General features: G+C 49.4%; 1 protein-coding gene across 1 annotated transcript in view; it reads right to left on the bottom strand.

The window, feature by feature from the left end:
• TOX3 (TOX high mobility group box family member 3) overlaps positions 1-5,772 on the bottom strand; it is a 57,821-nt gene extending 52,049 nt beyond the window's left edge. The window contains exons 1-3 of the mRNA XM_015408546.1: positions 5,601-5,772; positions 1,650-1,690; positions 373-438 (exon numbers count right to left, since the gene is read on the bottom strand). Coding sequence (XP_015264032.1) covers positions 373-438; positions 1,650-1,690; positions 5,601-5,772 — 279 coding nt within the window. The remainder of the gene's footprint in view (positions 1-372; positions 439-1,649; positions 1,691-5,600) is intronic.
• Between the last annotated feature and the right edge of the window lie 14,664 nt (positions 5,773-20,436).

The following is a 20,436-nucleotide window of genomic DNA, read 5'->3' as shown; positions in this document are numbered from 1 at the left end:
TAGATAGATAGATAGATAGATAGATAGATAGATAGATAGATAGATAGATAGATAGATAGATAGAAGACGGACGGACAGTGGGTAGGTGGGTAGGTAGGTAGGTAGATGATAGATTTATTTCTATTGACATGCTATGTAAGTAACAGTCTTGCCGACACCTCAATTGACTGATAATGGAGAGCTATCAGGTTATTTTCTCTCTCATTAAAGTCTTTATTTTGTGCTCCATAAAACACATACCAAAAAAAATGCAGCACCTCAACCATCATCTGTTGAAAGTCTGTAAAAAAATTCTCAAAAAAACAGCAGAATTTGGGAGCAGAAGGGGAGGGAATCGCACTCACACCCCCGTGCCCCACACATAACACCTACCTCATTCGCAGTGAGAAATGCATTATTTGCTTCCGCCATGTTCATGTAGCTGTTGTTGTTGCCAAACTGAAACAAACAAACAAAAAAATAGGAACCGGCTTTTTTAATACAGAAACAGCCTGCTACAAAGGAGCAGAAGATTTTGAACACCAAACAGAATGACCATAGTAGTGTAAGGATAAATAAACCCCCAAGTTACAAGAACTGTATCTAATACTAGTATAGTGACATAGTTCATAATATTATATTGCCAGGCTCTTGGCTGTGCTAACATATCAGACAGAGCATTGTGCCATCTGAATTTTTAATAAATACTTGGATGCGGGTGATGGAGAAAGAAACCAGAGACTACAGACGTTTCCCCACCAGCCCCAAACTTTTTAGACCTCGAAAAAATCACCACCAACAAATACCCTGGAGGGGGAACTGAATCACTTTCAGAAATGCTGAGTTTTTAATATAAACACTTCCAAAAATTCAGTGGATGTTATACAGCCAGGGGTCCCCAACCTGATGCCCATAAGCCAACACCTTTAGAAAGTGGGTTGGGCTAGATGGGCTTCGGATGGGCTGTGCAGAAATGCATCCGGTTAAACAAAGCTTTTGCCTGAAAGGTTGAAGAGGTACTGTTAGAGCTATATAAGACCTCGCTTTCAGACATTTTACTGTTGGCTCCACCTCCCGAGGCAGCCATTTTATGACTGGATCCACCTCTCGGGGCAGCCATTTTGTTATGGTGCCCACCACCCTATGTCAGAATTCCAAAAGTACCCACGGACTCAAAAAGGCTAGGGAGCCTTGTTGTACAGGAAGAATGTCAGAATTGCTTTGCTGGATCAGAGCAACAGCTGTCAGCACCCAACAATGCCCAGCCAGATGATAACGGACATTGACAAGACCACCTCCTCTGAATTCGTCAAACTCTTCTAAAAAAAAAGCTGCTTAAGAATGTTGCATGAAAGGAAGGGGGATATGACTTAACACATCTATACACATCCTTACAGCATTATTCTTCAGTTAGAACGTCTTTCACAAAGGGTAGAATGGTGCTTTCCATTTGGCATAGCATCGGAAGAACTCGCCTATTCATGTACAAATTATGGACCTCACATTGCCAAATTACTATGCTGGACATACAGGGGTACCACCACATCTGTACCACTTGTTTGGTCCAGATGCAAGAAATGGCTTCTCAGGAAAAGAAAAGAAAAAACCAATGTATCTGAGGAGATACGAAAATGCTTTCGACAGTGTTGGATCTACCATGATACGCCCACACTCGTGAACGTCTGCACCTCTCCCCCGTGGATGCAGCCATCTTCAAGGGATAAAAAGGCACGGGTAAACCACATCTATTGAGCAAACTTCAAAGGACGGCGGAAAACAGGAGGGTCTGGCGAGATCTTTTCCATGGGGTCATGAAGAGTCGGACTCGACTGTGCGACTGAACAACAACAAACCACATCTCCGCAATCCTTTCTTGAGAACAGGGGACAACTGCCCTGGATGATCACTCACTCCACACAAGTTTATATTCAGTGAATTACTCTTACCCTTGCTACGCGGAAACCAAGTTCCCTCTGCACTCTAGAAGCACCTCCTCCTATACTCACCCACTCCCTTGAGGATCCTTCTGCTCCATGTGTCCACTCCAACATAAATTATATTTTTAAATCTCACTTTTATTCCAAAGAGCACAGTCTGGCTTGCATGGTTGCCTCTCCTTCACATTCATCTGTTCACCACACAGTGGCCCAAGATCAGCCAGGGACATCAACCCGGATGGCCCAGAGTGATACTAATCACTACACCTCAATTACTTCAGTAGAGAAAAGCTGCTCCCATGTGGGGATTTTCCCCCAGGTGAACAGGGTACCTGCTCCTAGGTAGCAGGGGGCACCCTCCTCCCTATGGGGCGGTGTGCAGCAGGACCACCGGCGAGTAGTGGTGTGATGGTGTGGCAATGAGCATTGGAAACGAGCAGTGGCGGTAGCGGCGGCGAGCGGTGACAGCGGTGAATATCCGGCGCTGAGTGGTGGCTGAATCCGGGCGGAGACTAACGGATGGCGCGGTGATGTAATTACGCAGCGCGGCGGAGCCAGTAGGACGAATGCCGGAGCTGTGGTCACTGCACAGCCGCGCACCACGGGGATCCGGCCTGAGGGAGTCACTACACAAATAATACCTGCACCGGGCGCCGTCGCCAGGAGTTGGATGGAAAAAGCCCACCACGAAAAAGAAGCCAAGAAGCAAAGAACAACAACAACAAGAGAACCCTGCTGTCCGGGTGCCAGTAGGCAGTCACCTCCCCATACTATGTGGCCCTAGATAGGAATATAAATGAATAAATTGTGTAAACCGCTCCGAGCCTACGGGAAGGAGCAGTATAGAAACCGAATAAATAAATAAATAAATAAACACAACATGGTGGTGGAACTCACAGCCGACTTACGGCGACTCCTTGTAGGGTTTCCAAGGCAAGGGACATTCAGAGGTAGTTTGTCATTCCCTACCTCTGTGCAGCAACCCTTGGCTTCCTTGGTGGTCTCGCTTCCAAGCAACGTTCCCTCTCATTTCCCACACACACACACACACACTGAGCGGAGCATTTCACATCCTGAGCAAAATACAGCTGCTGTAACCAGGCCTTTTTTGGTAGAAAAAGCCCAGCAGGAACCCATTAGCATAATAGGCCACACCCAACAGCAGAAACTCATTAGCATATTAAGCCAAACCCCTGACAGCACAGCACGTTAGCATATTAGGCCACACCCCATGCCTTCCCTTGACTTGCCCGGGTGCCCCACAGCTGCGGGGAGCCCGGGCAAGACCCCCCCCCTTGAAGGAAAGGGAAGGGCAAGCTGGCCCTTGGGCAGGCTGGGGAAGGCACAGGGAGGCATTTAAACCCGCCTCGGAGCTGCCAGGGGGTTTCTCTCCAGGTCTTTCCTCTGTAGCCACGCACACAGAGGTTTTGGCAGTAGTGGGCGTGGCCAATTCTGAAGCCAGCCGGAACTCCGTTCCTGTGCGTTCCTGCCCAACAATAGCCCTGGCTGTAACCTTAAAATGGGCAATGGGCAGTGCAAGACACTGCGTGGCTCCAGTCTGCTGCTGAACAGGGGTCCCTGTGTTAATGAGTGGCCGCTCGTGTGCACAGCTTAGAGGGAACACTGTCTCCAAGTACTAACCAGAGCTGGCCCTCTTTAGCTTCCAAGATCTGATGAGATTGGGCCAGCCTGGGCCGGCAGAGCATGCCCCTGCTTTGCTGGGGAGTTTTCATACCACCCGGTGACCTTTCTGAGCATGACTCGTGGAGTTTCTGTCACTTTCCCTTTTAACGTGAAGCAATTCAGACCTCCTTTGCTCTGCCTTGAAGAGGAAATGGCACAACGCAGGGCTTTTTTCTCAAGGCAACATGCCGGAGCAGAGTCCCGGAACCTCTTCGACAAAATTCTTTTTAAAATGTTAAAAAGTTCATGAGTTTTCAGCAGGGGTCATTTCCTGCAGGAGCGCACAGGAGCGGAGCTCTGGCAGTAAAGGGCTCAAGGGGCGGGCACATGCAACAAGCCCCACCCCCTGCTCCCAGCAGCCCCCAGTCAGAGCAAGAAGCAGCCAGGTTGCAGAGGGCCCCCCCCCAGACCAAAACAGTCCAGTGGCACCTTTAAGACCAAGTTTTATTCAGGTACAAGCTCTCCCTCCTCTGCGAGGACAGATCTGCACGTGTGCCCCCCCCCAATAGCTAGCAATCCAAAACAGTCCAGTGGAGCCTGAGCGGTGGGTGTTGCCTTCTGACACACTTCCGGTGATGTCAGGGGGTGTGGCATATGCAAATAAGTTATGCTAATGAGCTCCTGCGCCTCTTTTCTATGAAATGACCCCTGGTTTTCAGTACATAGATCGAAAACTTCATTTCCCTCTTAAGAGTTAAAAAAGCAAGCCCTGGCACAACAGCTCTGCATGGAAGCTGTGCCCGCAGTCAAACCAGAGAGTGTGGGTGGAGCTTAGTGCGGTCTACAAAATGGTGGTTTTCAGCTCTGGTGCTTTTAGCCCTTTAAAAGGGTTTAAAATAAAACAAAGCCATGGTTCAAAACAAAGCTTTTCTGCCAACTCAATGAGAAGGGGGTAGGGGGGAGCATGGGACTGGGCGTGTGGATGCCGTTCCTATGCGCCTTGATCGCATTTGCTGCTGCTTCCACAGCAGGGCAGAGGGAGCTCTCCACATGGAATCAATGTCTTTGTTGTACTTCTTTTGGGAGAAAGAATGACAGAAGAAGAAGAGCCCATTTATCCATCCTGATTTCTAGAAATAAATTGTGCAGGGAAGTGAGACAGCCCTCAATATTTGTAATCCTTCTGTTTTGGGACGATTTGCTTCCCACGATAAAAACTATCGCTAGCTCAAGCCCACATGGAACGGAACTGCAACGTGCAGTGCAGGCGCATCTCTATATTTGTTCCATAGAGATGCTGGCATTTAGTAAACTTTGGTTTCCAGGAACAGAACTGTCACTGCGCGACTCTGCCAAGTGCAATGAGCAGCCAGAAGGTTTTAAGTAAAATTGAACTAGCTCCAGCTTCTCATGTTAAGCTCAGTGCCCAGCTTCTCCAGTGAAAAGGGTCAGGTAGACTTCAACCTCAGCTTGGGTCCTACCGAGAATCACAGGAGACAATACTATCCTCGCTAGACCAGTAGAAGGCAGATTCCTGTGATCTAAAGGGGAGGGGCCAAGGCTCAGTGGCAGAGCATCTGTTTTGTAGGCACAAGGTCCCAGGTTCAGCCCATGGGATTTAAAAGGCCAGGTCACAGTTGATGTGAAAGTCCTCCCCTTGAGAACCTGGAAAGCCACAACCAGTTAACATAAGAACATAAGAGACGCTAATGTTGGATCAGGCCAAAGGCCCATTCAGTCCAACACTCTGTGTCACACAGTGGCCAAAAATACCAGGTGCCATCAGGAGGTCCACCAGTGGGGCCAGGACATTAGAAGCCCTCCCACTGTTGACACCCCCAAGCACCAAGAAGACAGAGCATCCCTTGCCCCAGAGCCCCTATCTATGTCATGCCTGTTGTGACAATCTATACCTTGGGGTTAATAGCCATTGATGGACCTCTGCTCCATATGCTTATCTAATTCCCTTTTGAAGCTGTCCCGCTCCGGGGGTCGCGGCACCCGCTGACGACAGCCTTCAACCCCCGACAAGCCTGGGAGGGATGTCACAACCCGACTTACCAACGGGAGCACAGCCGGAGCCGACCAGTCGACCGTCGGGGGAGAGAGACGGCGCGGGATCATACAAGACGCCCAGTCCCGGCCGAGCAAGGAAGCGAGACTGGGGCTCGATGCGGCAGCCGGGAGGGCAGGAGCAGACGGATGCGGCATGGAGGCCGGGGGCCCCTCCCATGGGGACGGAACAGCAAGACGGGGAACGCCCCACGGGCGTCTACGCTGAAATAGGGGGGCGGGGCCCAGGTCCCGGGAGCAGAGGGGCGGTCCCGGGGAGGGAGAGGAGCAAATAAAAGGCGGGTAAAAGAGAGGGCCGGGGAGGAAGCAGCACACGCTGAAGACGAGAGAGAGAAAAAGGGAGCCCAAGAAGTGAAGGCGGAGAGAGAGAGGGAAACAGAATAAGCGTGTGGGCAGAGGGACGAAAGGGGTGCACGTCAACCCCGTCCCCTGCCGGTCTGAGGCCCTTCTCAAACCCCCCTTTTTGCTAATACCTCTCAGGCCACCTGGACCGCCCATCTAGTTGCCGCTGGACGTTACGCTCGGCACTACGGCCACTGGGGGCGCCACTCCTCGTACAAAGGGAGAACGTGACAGAAGCAGAACCAGTTGGACCAGAACCTTGACAGATTCAGTTTGGTGTAGTGGTTAAGAGCGGCGGACTCTAATCTGAAGAACCCACTCCTCCACATTCAGCCAGCTGGGTGACCTTGAGTAAGCCACAGTTCTCTCAGAGCTCTCTCAGCCCCACCTACCTCACAGGGTATCTGTTGTGGGGAGAGGAGTGGAAGGAGATTGTAAGTCACTCTGAGATGGCAGTCACACGTGCAAGATAAAGTGTGGTGGGGGGAATGAGGCTATTTGCTCCATAGGATCACACAGTCCTTGAAAGCTGCAGGCACAGCCCGCCACTGCGTGATCAGACGCAACCGCAGGTGAGTCGGGGTTCCCCCCTCCCATGTGTTTCCAGTGCGCTTCAACGAGGGATCGATGATTCGCATCTCCGTACTGAGGGCTCCCTATGCAGTGTGAGATGATGTGAATACCAAGACGGGGGGGGAGAGGCACGGAGTCGGCATGGTCTGATCAGACCACCCCGACATCATGGGAGCGCGCTAGAATGATCACACAGGGGAAAGTCCGTCCATGGCCCGTCGCAACCCGTTTGCTACTTGACTTTCCCCAGTGTCTTTTTACTCTGCTTCTGCGGCAAAGCAAAACGGGTTGCCGACGGTTGCGGGGCGCTTTCCAGATGTCCGTGTCTGATCGCGCCCTTTAAATCCAATTCCTCCTCCTCTCCTCCTCCTGACTCAGGATAAAGCAGCTTTCCTTTGTTCTTTCTTGTTTATACATATACTGTGCTGTGATTAATGTGACTTTTGAAGTTTTGCAATCCATAGTCACCGTCAGCTTTCCATAGCCCGTAGCAACCCATTTGCTACTGTGTCTTTTTACTCTGCTTCTGCGGCGAAGCAAAACGGGTTGCCAACGGTTGCGGGGCGCTTCCCAGATATCCGTGTCCGGGATGAGCCACGTGATCACCAGATTCTTAGTGGTACCAGGGAAACACTGTACCTGCTTTACTTGTACTACCAGCCACCACCCACAAGAATAAGATACATACCTCCTCATTGCTTAATCCTGCACATGCAGTCAGCCCCTGGCAAGGACCCAATGTACATGGCTATTACAAGCAGCCATTGCAAGGCCTATGCTCATGTGGCCCTGTCCGGAGCTTATGTACAAGGTCAACCAGTTCTCCTTGGACAACACTGTAAAGCTCTCATACCGAAATCAAATGCGTGTATGTAACCCAGGTGGCCGGGACCGTTGGGGGCAGGGTGTGTGGCCTTATGACACACTTCCGGTGATGTCAGGGGGTGTGGCATATGCTAATGAGTTATACTAATGAGTTCCCCTAGCTCTTTTTCTACTAAACGACCCCTGCTTGTACTACCAGCCACCACACACAAGAATAAGATACATACCTCCTCACTGCTTAATCCTGCACATGCAGTCAGCCGCTGGCAAGGACCCCAATGTACACGGCTATTACAAGCAGCCATCACAAGGCCTACGCTCATGTGGCGCTGCCCAGAGCTTATGTACAAGGTCCACCACTTCTCCTTGGACAACACTGTAAAGCTCTCTTACCGAAATCAAATGCGTGTATGTAAGCCATACAAAATAACAGCAAGCCAAAACGGCAAGAGTATACCCGTTCCTGTGCACAAACTCCATTGAATCAATGATTTGTCATCACCCAAAGTTGTCCCAGTGGTAGAGACCTGTGGTGTTGAGATGACCAGATACAACGTGAGCAAATTTTTGTAAAAATTAGATTCATCGAACTAACCTTGCAAAAACCTGTTCTGCTATCGGTGGTGCTTTCGTCCACCACATTTCTGCTGACGCAAGGGTCTCATGTGCCGGCAGAGGGCTTTCCTGTGACCAAGAAAAGCACCACCAATAGTGGAATGAAAAGGATGTGATCCAATTCACTGGACTAGTTAGTCATACCGTGATGAAGACATGAACACACGATGCTGCCTTACACTGAATCAAACCATCGGTCCATCCGGGCAGTACTGTCTACTCAAATTCTATTTCAAGATTTGTACAAGGTCAACATCTTTGGGAAACAGGCCGACGCAAAAACCTTCCTTATAACAAATTAGTATGCCTCCCCTTTGCTTCCCCTGCTGCCCTGTCGGGAGCCACACAATATGTGTGAAAGAGCGGCATGTGGCTCCCGAGTCGCAGTGTGCTGCCCCTGTATTAGACAGTGTCACTATAGCATCTGGATGCAAACCTCTTTCGCGCCATGCTCAGAGGGCCCTTTGACCCAGTTGTGATGGGTCAAGGAGTTGGTAGCCCTGAAGAAGCAGGCAGGTACACAGGCCCGATGAGATGCCATAACCAGGCAAACTTTCTGCTTCTGTCCAAGAGTTATCAACAGCCAGGTGTAGCCACCCACAATCTTTGGCCTCATATAGATAAGCCTGAGGTAACCCATAGGTGGCATTCCAATGGATAGCCAAAAGCATATTGACTAGGGTTGCCAAGTGTACTTACCCTTGCCAGGCTCTGGGAGCTCTCCGAGGACGTGCACGCGCTTTGCGCGTGTGCACCACCAGCACATCACAGGAAGTGACGTGCTATGTCGCTCACGTTGGGGGCATGGCCCAGATCGTCGTGGCCCAGATCGTGGCCCAGAACGCCCCCAATGTGAGCAACGTGGCTGCATCACCTCCGGTGACGCAGCTTCGGGGGGCGGAGTTGAGGGGGCGGAGTTCCCCCCGGGGGCCAATTCCGCCGCGGCGGAAATCGGGCCTCCAAAGCGGGGGTTTCCTCGCCCCCCGCCCCCACTTGGCAGCCCTAATATTGACTGATCACTGATCAGGATGAGAAGACAGAGATCTCAAACCAGGGAAGCATGGAAGTGAACAGAGAAGAAAGGGAGCCTCCATTTTCTGGCTGTAGGAAACGCAATAAGGCTATAATGCCAAGAAGTTAAACCGTATCAACAGCATTTCAGTAGCATCTCTAATTATCATCGAATGTACAGTAAGGTCCTTTCTGCACTTGGATCTCATCCCTGGTTCAACTCGCAATACGATACCTTGCATTTATCCCTGGTTCTAACAGCATCCATTTATCCCGGGACAAGAGTGGGGCGAAACCGGGGTGACCACAATGCAATGTGGAAACAAAAATATCCCGGGATAATTACAGGGGTGAACTCAAGTGTAGTGTAGAATGTAGGCCCCGTTCACACAGGGGATTTGCCGCACTAAAGGCCGCACTTTCGTAAGCACATGTGCACAAATGTCAGGCAGCTTTTCGGGGCGCGATCACACCGCAACATCTGGGAAGCGTAGCGCACCCATGGCCAACCCGTGGGTTCACATGGAGGATTTGCCGCACTAAAGGCATGGATGTCAGGTAGATTTTCGGGGTGCGACCACACCGCAACATCTGGGAAGCGTAGCTCACCCATGGCCAACCCGTGGCGTCCCGCCGAAGATGTGCAGTAAAAAACTACCTCGGAAAGTGCACTAGTATCTGGAAAACAAGGGGTAGGGGTGGGTGTCTGATCGCGGGGGCGCTAGTATCCCATGGCATCCGGCACCCGTCCATGTCCCATCGCAAACCGGATGTTTTTCATAAGCACATGTGCACAAACACGTAACTGAAAGCAGTGCTGCTCTGTGGAACTGCACATGCGCACAAACGTGAAACGCTTGCCGCGCCACTTCTTTGCTACACTCCAGCATCGCCGTTTGATCGCCAGCTAACAGCTTAAGTGTGATGGCTCGGGGGACCGTGTGATTGGGCTACCGCGCTTTATTTTGCTCCGGGGCAAACCGCCACGACTCCCCCCGCGTTATCTGGCCTGTGAGACCGGGGCCGTAAATTCGGGGACAGGACTGAACCAGGATTTAAGGTCTACTGCGGGATCGCCCTCTGTTGCCTTGAACTCCAGGAAGGTGGGATATAAATATTTTTAATAATAGCTACAAATAAAAACATAATTATGGTCAGAGCTGTAACTACTATGGGTAATAGTCAAATTCTTTTTGGTTTTTTTGTAAATATGGAACCGGTGAGTGTGACGCCACTAGGCCTGAACATCTGCCTAGCCCAGAACTGCCCATTCCCACCACAATGGTCCTTTCAAAAGTTTTGATCTTGAGTAACTACTATGGGTAATAGTCAAATTCTTTTTGGTTTTTATGTAAATATGGAACCGGTGAGTGTGACGCCACTTGGCCTGAACATCTGGCTAGCCCAGAACTGCCCGTTTCCACCACAATGGTCCTTTCAAAAGCTTTGATCTTGGGTCTTTCATCAGCACCGGTTATGAGAGCTACTTCAAAGGGAGATGTTGATGATTTAAACCTGGGACCTTCTGCCTGCTTGTGAACCATGCAACTCCCCACAACGCTGTGGCCTACATACAGGAATTCAGCCTTCATAAAGATATAAATGCCTGGACCCGGATGACCCAGGCTGTCCTGATCTCATCTGACCTCAGAAGCTAAGTCAGCCCTGATTAATACTTGGACGGGAGACCACCAAGGAAGTCCAGGGTTGCTATGCAGAGGCAGGCAATGGCAAACTACCTTTATTCATTTCTTGCCTTGAAAACCCTACAACAGGGGTGTCAAACATGCAGCCTGGGGGCCGGATCAGGCCCCCGGAGGGCTTCTATCAGGCCCACAGTGAAACTGACTGTCTTCGACTTCTTCTTCCAGTTCTGCTGCTGCTGCGTCATCGTAGGTTTGCAGCTTACAGATGCACACCTGAACAGTATACTCAGGATTGCAACAGCACAGACATTTTGATGCAATAATTCAGAGCAAGAGGTGTCAGTTAGCAGACACTGTTCAATAAACAAAATATTGCAAGAGTGCTAATGTTTTAAGCATGTTTTTATTTTAAGTAAAAAAAAAACCAACCTTTGTCTTCGTATCCTTTATAAAGTTTATATCTCCGCTACCTGGCATTACATTTTATGACACACATGGCCTGGCCCAACAAGGTCTCGTTTATTTCAGATCTGGCCCTCATAACAAATGAGTTCGACACCCCTGTCCTACAAGGTTACCATAAGACAGCCATGACTTAACTGCACTTACCCCCAGCAAAGATATAAATAAGAAGAATAGTGACATCTATTTGTTGTGATGGAGAACCAAGTCCTGGTTCCAACATTCAGCAGCTCTAGTATGAAGAAGGAGAAGAAATTCCCCTTGAGATTTTGTGGGGGGCGGGACAATCCTGCTATTGCAGGACTAAGCAGTAAAACAGAGGGCCCATGTCATGCTATCAGCATGACAGAATGGGGGGGGGGGAATTAACTCTTCTTTTACCTTGGCACTTGGTTGCCAACTGAATGCCTAGACCAGGGCAAGTTTAAGCCACTGCTTACCACAAATGGCCAATCTGTCTCAAGCAACCTCTGTGGAGATTTATATTTCCACACACACACACAAAAATAATAAAAAGGATAAAATGTCATTGGTGCATGTCATTTCTCAAAGCACCTACTCTACCATCTGCAGTCATTTTACTCCCTCCCCCAAATGAAGATTTCACGGTGACTTTTAACACGCAACCTTACTACTCATTACTCATTCAGGAGCTGCAAGCGTGACACGATAGACTTTTTCTCGTGTCACTGAACTGAGAACAAAGTCGGATTTACATGAGGAACACTAATGGCTCTTAAAAGAGCTGTTCTCTCATACACTCGCGGCAGAAAGCACACATAGGGCTCTTTTTGTTGCAGGGACTCTTTTGCATATTAGGCGACACACCCTAATGTAGCCAATCCTCCAAGAGCTTACAGAGCTCTTCTTACAGGGGCTACTGTAAGCTCTTGGAGGATTGGCTGTATTGGGGGGGGTGTCACCTAATATGCAAAGGGGGGGCGGCCTCGCTTAAGAAAAGGGAGGGAAAGATAGCTGAAACTGAGCAACTGTCAGCATGGACTTCTTTGAGGGTATATTGATAGAAATGGAGAACAAGTCAAGCTAGCGACAGAAGTAATTTTCCTAAGAAACACAGCTTGTAAACAAGGGCACGTAGCTAGCCGTTATGGTGGACTACCATGACCTTCTAGTTCTGTACTGTCTCTCAGTGGCCAATAGCCATGGTGACTAAAGGGAACTTCCACATTAATGTTCATAAATCTCCGAATACCAGTGCCAGGAGGAAACATCAGTGGTAGGTCTTGGCCTCTACGCCCTCTTGTTGGACCTCCAGAGGAACTGGTTGGCCATTCTGTGAGACAGGATGCTTGACTACATGGACCACTGGTCTGATCCAGAAGGGTTCTTCTTGTGTACTTATCCACCCTCCCTTACACACCTAGGACTCCTTTCTACTGTTGGATCCTATGGTTTTCTTCTGCTAAGTCTTCTTAGTTCAAGGGAGAAAGGTTTCCTTCAGTTGAGAATGATCCTTTGTGTGGGGAAGAAGCTTCCTCTGATGTCAGAAGAATTGTCTGACGGGCCCAACTTAGTGGAAGGGAGTCAGACGATCCAGCCCAAAGTTCTGCTTGAGTTAGAGCTCTCCAGAAAAAAAAAAAAGGAAATCTATCAAATTGCCGTTAGTGCTATCATTGACAACATGCCTGGAGAAAAAAAATATCACATCCAGTGGCAGCCCCACAATTATCAGGGAAGGGTGCCTGGTGGAGTTGCCAGCCTCCAGGTGGGGCCTGGGGATCTCCCACTTTTACAACTGACCTCCAGCTGACAGAAATCAGCTCCCCTCGAGAAAATGGCGGCTTTGAAGGGCGGACCCTATGGCATTGTACTACGTTGAGGCCTTTCCCCTCCCCAAACCCTCTCCTGGCTCCACCCTAGGGTTCCCAAATGAGACCGGGGGGTGGGGAATCCCCTGCTTTGGAAGCCCGATTTCCACCCTGGCGGAATCGGGCCCCATGGGGGAACTCCGCCCCCGAAGCTCCGCCTTCGAAGCTATGTTGCTCACATTGGGCGCGTGGCCCAGATCATCGGGGAAAAAACCATATGGTTTTCCCCCCGACAATCTGGGCCACGCCCCCAACGTGAGCACGTAGCACGTCACTTCCTCTATGACGTGCTGCTGGCGCGTGCGCGCTGCACGTGAGCATCCCCCGAGAGCTCACGGAGCCCGGCGAGGCTCTCCCACTCTGAGGGGTGAGTAGACTTGGCAACCCTACTCCACCCCCAAAGTCTCCATGTATTTTCCAACCCAGACCTGGCAACCCTAGTGCCTGGTCCCCTCACTTTTGAGCCTAAGGAGACAGCTGATGATGGTTCTATTCGGGACTGCATTTGGTTAAGTTGAATAGAATAGCAGCCCCGAGTAACAATCTAACATTCTGGCTTTATGTTTTTATTGTAGTTTATCGTACGTGTTTTATCTACGTTTGCAAGCTACCTTGAGGAAGGCCCCATGAGGACGAAAGGCCACCAAAAACATGTTTCCAAATGAGGAAATGAAATAAAAATAACAGGGGCTTAATGTGTGGAAACCCTGACATGGATGGCTCAGGCTAGCCTGATCTCATCGGATCTCGGAAGCTAAGCAGGGTTGACTCTGGTTAGTCTTTGGATGGGAGACCACCAAGGAAGTCCAGGGTTGCTACCCAGAGTCAGGCAACGGCAAACCACCTCTGAATGTCTCTTGCCTTGAAAAACCTACAGGGTTGCCATACCTTGGCTGCAGAGCTTTTTTTGTAGAAAAAGCCCAGCAGGAACTCATTAGCATAATAGGCCATACCCAACAGCAGGAACTAATTAGCATATTAGGCCACACCCCTGACAGCACAGCTCATTCGCATATTAGGCCACACCCCCATGTTACCAGAAGTGTGGTCACCCAGCCACACCCACCTTTTGCTTCTTATTCTCTTTACCTTGTTTATTGACAAAACCCAGGGCTTTTTTTTTTTGAGGAGGTACTCCTTTGCATGTTAGGCCACACACCCCTAATTGTAGCCAATCCTAATGAGTTCCTGCTGTTGGGTGTGGCCTACTATGCTAATGAGTTCCTGCTGGGCGTGGCCAACTTGGGGTCTAGCCGGAACTTCGTTCCTGTGCGTTCCTGCCCAAAAATAGCCCTGCTTGGCTGCAATCTGAAAGCCACACAATGTGTGGAAATAGGCAGCTGAAACATTTCATGGCACGGAGGTAAATAATGTCACTTGGTAAAAACATCCCATTAAAGCCTCCACTTTATTAAAGTGGCAGGACATTTTTTTTTCTCTCTCTCCAGGCAGTTTCTCTCCTAGTTAGTGCTGCAACGGGAAGGAAATTGGGATATCCGGGACCCTAATATTGGGGAGAGGGGAATTCAGACCGGGAGAACCACCTAAGGTTCCTTACATTCCCCATCTCAGCTAAGGAAAATAAGAAAAATACCTTAAATGATTTAGGTGGCCATTTGACTTACAGGGAAAGTTCCCAGGAGGCCACTGCCCGGGGGGGGGGCAGCCGTAACCCAGAGCAAACAGAGCCGGGCCCCCATAGCAGGGCACAGACCACTCAGCCTCCCTCCCTCCAGGGTCACTTTAACTTCCCGATCCATGCCTGCCTTTGTTTGACATAAGAACCGGGCTTCAAAACTGTTCTCGGAATGGCTAGTCTGTGAATGTAATTACTGCAGAATCTACAGCTAATCAGCTGCGAATTGTATCCATTAATTAGTACTGGCCCTAGAGAAATGAGGGGAAAAAATCCGTAACAATGTTAACACTGAAATGCGCGGATGCCTGCTGGAACGCGGGCCTCTCGGCATCTGAAGTCTAGCAGGTGGCTCCAATGGTCCAAGTAATTTAAAAAGCTCTCACTTGAAGGACGGGGACAGGCATTACAAAAGGCCTCCTTGCATATCTTTAGTATCTGTACCAGCCTTATTATTAATGGCTTTTAATTTGGCGAATTCTCGCGGAGCAACCGGAAACTGTTGTGGATCATTAAAACAAAGGGTCCCGCGCCCACCCCAATTGAGAAAATATTTAATTTGGGACAGCTCAAAAAGCTTTACTCCATACCTACGTTTGCCAGTCTCCAGGTGGCACCTGGCACAGAACTACAACCAGGGCTTTTTTTTGTAGAAAAAGCCCAGCAGGAACTCATTAGCATAATAGGCCACACCCAACAGCAGAAACTCATTAGCATATTAAGCCAAACCCATGACAGCACAGCACATTAGCATATTAGGCCACACCCCATGCCTTCCCTTGGCTTGCCCGGGTGCCCTACAGCTGCGGGGAGCCCGGGCAAGACCCCCCCCTTGAAGGAAAGGGAAGGGCAAGCTGGCCCACCCGCCTCGGAGCTGCCAGGGGGTTGCTCTCCAGGTCTTCCCTCTGTAGCCTCCCACACAGAAGTTTTGGCTGTAGTGGGCGTGGCCAATTCTGAAGCCAGCCGGAACTCTGTTCCTGTGCGTTCCTGCCCCAAATATAGACTACAACTGATCTCCAAGGTACAGAGTTCATTTCCCTGGAGACGACGGCTGCTTTGGAGAGCGGACTCCGTGGCATTATACCCAGTGCAGTCCCTCTCCTCTGCAAATTCCCCTGCTCCATGCGCCACCCCCCTTTTTGGCCATCAAATCACAATAGATTTATAGGGTCCCCAAAGAGTTTTCAAGTCAACAGCTGCTCAGAGGTGGTTTGCCATGGCCTGCCTCTGCATAGCAAGCCTGGTACTCCTTGGTGGTCTCCCATCCAAAGACTAACCAGGGCAGATCCCGCTTAGCTTCCGAGATCTGTCACGATCAGGCTATCCCGGGAAGGGCCCCGACCCCATATCACAAGACACGTCCCAATCGAGTGTTAAGAACATAAGAGATGCCAATGTTGGATCAGGCCAAAGGCCCATCCAGTCAAACACTCTGTATCACACAGTGGCCAGAAATACCAGTGCCATCAGGAGGTCCACCAGTGGGGCCAGGACATTAGAAGCCCTCCTACTGTTGACCCCCCCCCAAGCACCAAGAAGACAGAGCATCCCTTGCCCCAGAGCCCCTATCTATACCTTGTGGCTAATAGCCACTGATGGACCTCTGCTCCATATGCCTATCTAATTCCCTTTTGAAGCCGTCCATGCTTGTAGCCACCACCACTTCCCGTGGCAGTGAATTCCAAGTGTTGATCACTTGGAGTGTTGGCAAATCTAGCCACTCGGTGTTTCTTGCCCTTGTTTCCACAGCACCCGTTTCCTTTCAGCAAGTTTCAAATGGAGGACAAACTTGAAGGATGACAATTTAATGTTTGAAAACTTTCTTTCTGCACGTCATTTAGCCAGATCACTACAAAAGTGCCTGCTCTTGACAACCGATCTAGCAAGAAACCCAAGACTGCCTACTTTCTCCCCTCCTGCCAAGCAAAAATGCTTCAAACAAAGCATACTCTGTCGCGTGCAGTGTTCCCTCTGAGCTGAGTGAGTGTGAGCTAGCTCACACTTTTTAAGCCTCCAGCTCACACTCTTTTGTCTTAGCTCAGGAAGGATAGCTCCAGAGCAAACTAATTTCTGCAGTACCCAAATTGCTCGCTCACAACTTTAATGCCAGTAGCTCACAAAATAGAATTTTTACTCACAAGACTCCACAGCTTAGAGGGAGGCTTGGCTGCATGGCCTAAAATCAATATCCAATTGCCCCTTGGCACAAATGAAGTCACACGATCATTCTATGCTCCCTTCCAACACGCTATGGCATGGAACAGAGGTCACTGGAGCTGGGGGGGGGAGGTATCTGCGAATTTCCTGCATTTTGCATGGGTTTGGACTAGGTGACCTGGAGGCATCTTCCAACTCTTATGAATCTATGATTCTATGTCAAAGCGCTCAACATCAAGCTATTTAAGAATCATGGTCAGCTTTGGAAGGAAAGTGATGTTGACGTCACGGTGAACCACAGAGGCTGTGATCCCAAAGCCGAATGACTACCTTTTATTCACGCCAAACAAATGTGCTAAATACTTTTAACATCTTCTCCCCCCCCCAATACTGTCAAATTATTTAAAGTAGTCCAACCTACCACCTTAAAATTCTACAGTCATACACATTCTCCATGGTGCCTCCTGCACTGCAGAATGGTGCACCTGGGTCTATTAGAAAGACCCCTACACTTTTATCTAGGGTTGCCAACATCCAGGTGGAGACTGGAGATCTCACAGAATTATAACTGTTGTCTAGATTACAGAGGTCTGTTCCCCTGGAGAAAATGGCGGCCTTGGAAGGTGGCATTATAGAAGAAGAAGAGGAGGAGGAGGAGGAGGAGGAGGAAGATGAGGAAGAAGACAAGGGATTGGATTTATACCCCGCCCTTCACTACCCAAAGGAGTCTCAGAGCGGCTTACAAACTCCTTTCCCTTCCCCTCCCCACAACAGACACCCTGTGAGGTAGGTGGGGCTGAGAGAGCCCTGTTGAGAACTGTCCTTGAGAGAACAGCTCTGACAGAACTATGGCTTGCCCAAGGTCATCCAGCAGATGCAAGTGGAGGAGTGGGGAATCAAACCCGTTTCTCCCAGATTAGAGTCCATGGTATTCCCAGTAGTCACGTATGGCTGTGAGAGTTGGACTATAAGGAAGGCCGAGCGCCGAAGAATAGATTCTTTTGAACTATGGTGCTGGAGAAGACTCTTGAGAGTCCCTTGGACTGCAAGTATTAAAAGATGCCTGCTCCTTGGGAGGAAAGTGATGGCGAACCTAAACAGCATGATAAAAAGTAGAGACATCACCCTGCCAACAAAAATACGCATGGTCCAAGCAATGGTATTCCCAGTAGTCATGTATGGCTGTGAGAGCTGGACTATAAGGAAGGCCGAGCGCCGAAGAATAGATTCTTTTGAACTATGGTGCTGGAGAAGACTCTTGAGAGTCCCTTGGACTGCAAGAAGATCAAATCAGTCAATCCTAAAAGAAATCAACCCTGACTGTTCTCTGGAAGGCCAGATAATGAAACTGAAGCTCAAATACTTTGGCCACCCAATGAGAAGGGAGCACTCACTGGAGAAGACCCTGATGCTGGGAAAGATTGAAGGTCAAAGAAGACGGGGACGGCAAAAGCTGAGATGGTTAGACAGTGTCATAGATGCAACGAACATGAAATTGAGCCAACTTCAGAGGACGGTGGAAGACAGGAAGGCCTGGCGTGATCTGGTCCATGGGGTCGCGAAGAGTCGGACTCGACTGTGCGACTGAACAACAACAACAGCAAGCTTATAAACCTTGAATAAAACTTTGTTGGTCTTAAAGGTGCCACTTGACTCCAACTTTCTTCTAATGCTTCAGACCAACACGGCTACCCATCTGAATCCGATCAAAAATTGTAATTAAAGACCAGAATTAAATTGTGCTGCAGGTTTTAACTATTGCTTCTTAATATTTCCACTAGAGAACATCTCCATTATATTTGGGTAGGTTTGATTATGTGGCCAGACCAATAATCACAATTCTCCGGTAAATACAATGTCTGATAAGGGCATGAATGAAGGATTTATGTTGGGGGGGGGGGTTTAGCTTGGTTTTTAAATCCATCATGCTCCCAGCTGCTCTGACTGAATGAAACGCCAAATTAAATTAACGGAGACTGCTAAGTCTAGCTTGCTGGTGGGGAGTCGTGGGGAAAGTGGGACAACCCCGACAATAAATGGTCTGTAATTAAAAAAAAGGAGACGCCGGACCACTGCGACTTCAAATAAGATTACTCCAAAAGAATCACAACATACTGTATCATGGTCCCTTGCACCAAAATAAGAAAGCACGCACCAGGGATGAGTGTGGTTCAACTGAACATCCTAGTATATGCAGCGGACTTGGCGAAATATAAATTAGTATGTGCTCTCTTCATAAAAAGATAATATCTCTGATGCATTTCTTTGCAATAGATTCATTCGCCGATGTCTACTGTCATTCCAACTATATGCTTGCAGACAGTGTTCACTAATCAGTGCCCTCCACACCCACCCACCCGCCGCCATGTAAGGATCTATGAGAAGAGCTCCAGGGTTTCAATTGCTGTTTTAGGCCTCCTGATCATAAATCATTGATTAGAGTGTCTTTTCCAAATGCAGCGGACTGCGTTGGAAAGAAAGAAACTGGGATCTTCTCTCTCGGTGTGATGCCCAAGGGGGGGGGGACAGCAGTGGATGAAATAGGAGCAATATTTTCTTATCAGCTCTATTGAAATGGTAGAAATGGTGAGATTTACTATGTAAGAAGAAGAAGAGGAGATTGGATTTATACCCCGCCCTTCACTACCTGAAGGAGTCTCAGAGCAGCTTACAATCTCCCTTCCCCTCCCCACAACAGACACCCTGTGAGGTAGGTGGGGCTGAGAGAGCTCTTTTCAAAACTGTCCTTGAGAGAACAGCTCTGAAAGAACTTATGGCGGACCCAAAGTCACAGCAGCAGCTGCATGTGGAGGAGTGGGGAATCAAACTCATAGAGTCACTCCAGTCTAAGTCCACTGGTTTTGATGGGTTTAGACTGTCACTGGAATAGCTCTACACAACCAGGGGTCATTTCCTGCAGGAGCGCACAGGAGCAGAGCTCCGGCAGTAAAGAGCCCAGGGGGCGGGCACGTGCAACAAGCCCCACCCCCTGCTCCCAGCAGCCCTCAGTCAGAGCAAGAAGCAGCCAGGTAAATTGCAGAGCCCTCCCCCCAGCCCCCCAGTCCAAAACAGTCCAGTGGCACCTTTAAGACCAAGTTTTATTCAGGTACAAGCTCTCCCTCCTCTGCGAGGACAGATCTGCATGTCCCCCCCCCCATAGCTAACAATCCAAAACAGTCCAGTGGAACCTGAGCGGTGGGTGTTGCCTTCTGACACACTTCCGGAGATGTCAGGGGGTGCGGCATATGCAAACAAGCTATGCTAATGAGTTATGCTAATCAGCTCCTGCACCTCTTTTTCTACGAAATGACCCCTGCTACACAATGCAAATGGTTGTGAGTTCGGGCGTAATAGTGAGAGCAGCAATTATCTGATGCGCTCTGGGTGCTTTCAGTTTGCGGGAAGGTGTGCCGTGCACGTGAGTTCTCTCATTTACAAGCTTAACAAGTGCAGAATGTGTATGCATTCATTTGTCTCTTGAGAGATGGACACAAAGCATGTACACAAACTTCTGTCTTGTATGTAGACGCGTGTGTTTGTGGTGGGCATTAGAAGTATTTCCTTGCCCAGCGTGTGAGCTGCCCTTGAGCACCTGAGGGGCTGCAAGTGCTACTGGACTTGAATCTAGCTACACATGTGGCAGCATCTGTGAGATTTCCAGTGGCCATTCAGAAGCTCTGCTAGGCAAACGCCCCACCTGGCCCCCATCCACTTTCCAAAAACACCAT

Source organism: Gekko japonicus, unplaced genomic scaffold (genome assembly GCF_001447785.1).
Source record: "Gekko japonicus isolate JY-2015 unplaced genomic scaffold, Gekko_japonicus_V1.1 scaffold1290, whole genome shotgun sequence".
In the NCBI taxonomy this organism is placed as follows: Eukaryota; Metazoa; Chordata; class Lepidosauria; order Squamata; family Gekkonidae; genus Gekko; species Gekko japonicus.
Note: the sequence above shows the minus strand (reverse complement) of the source record. Positions and strands in the feature narration are given on the sequence as shown.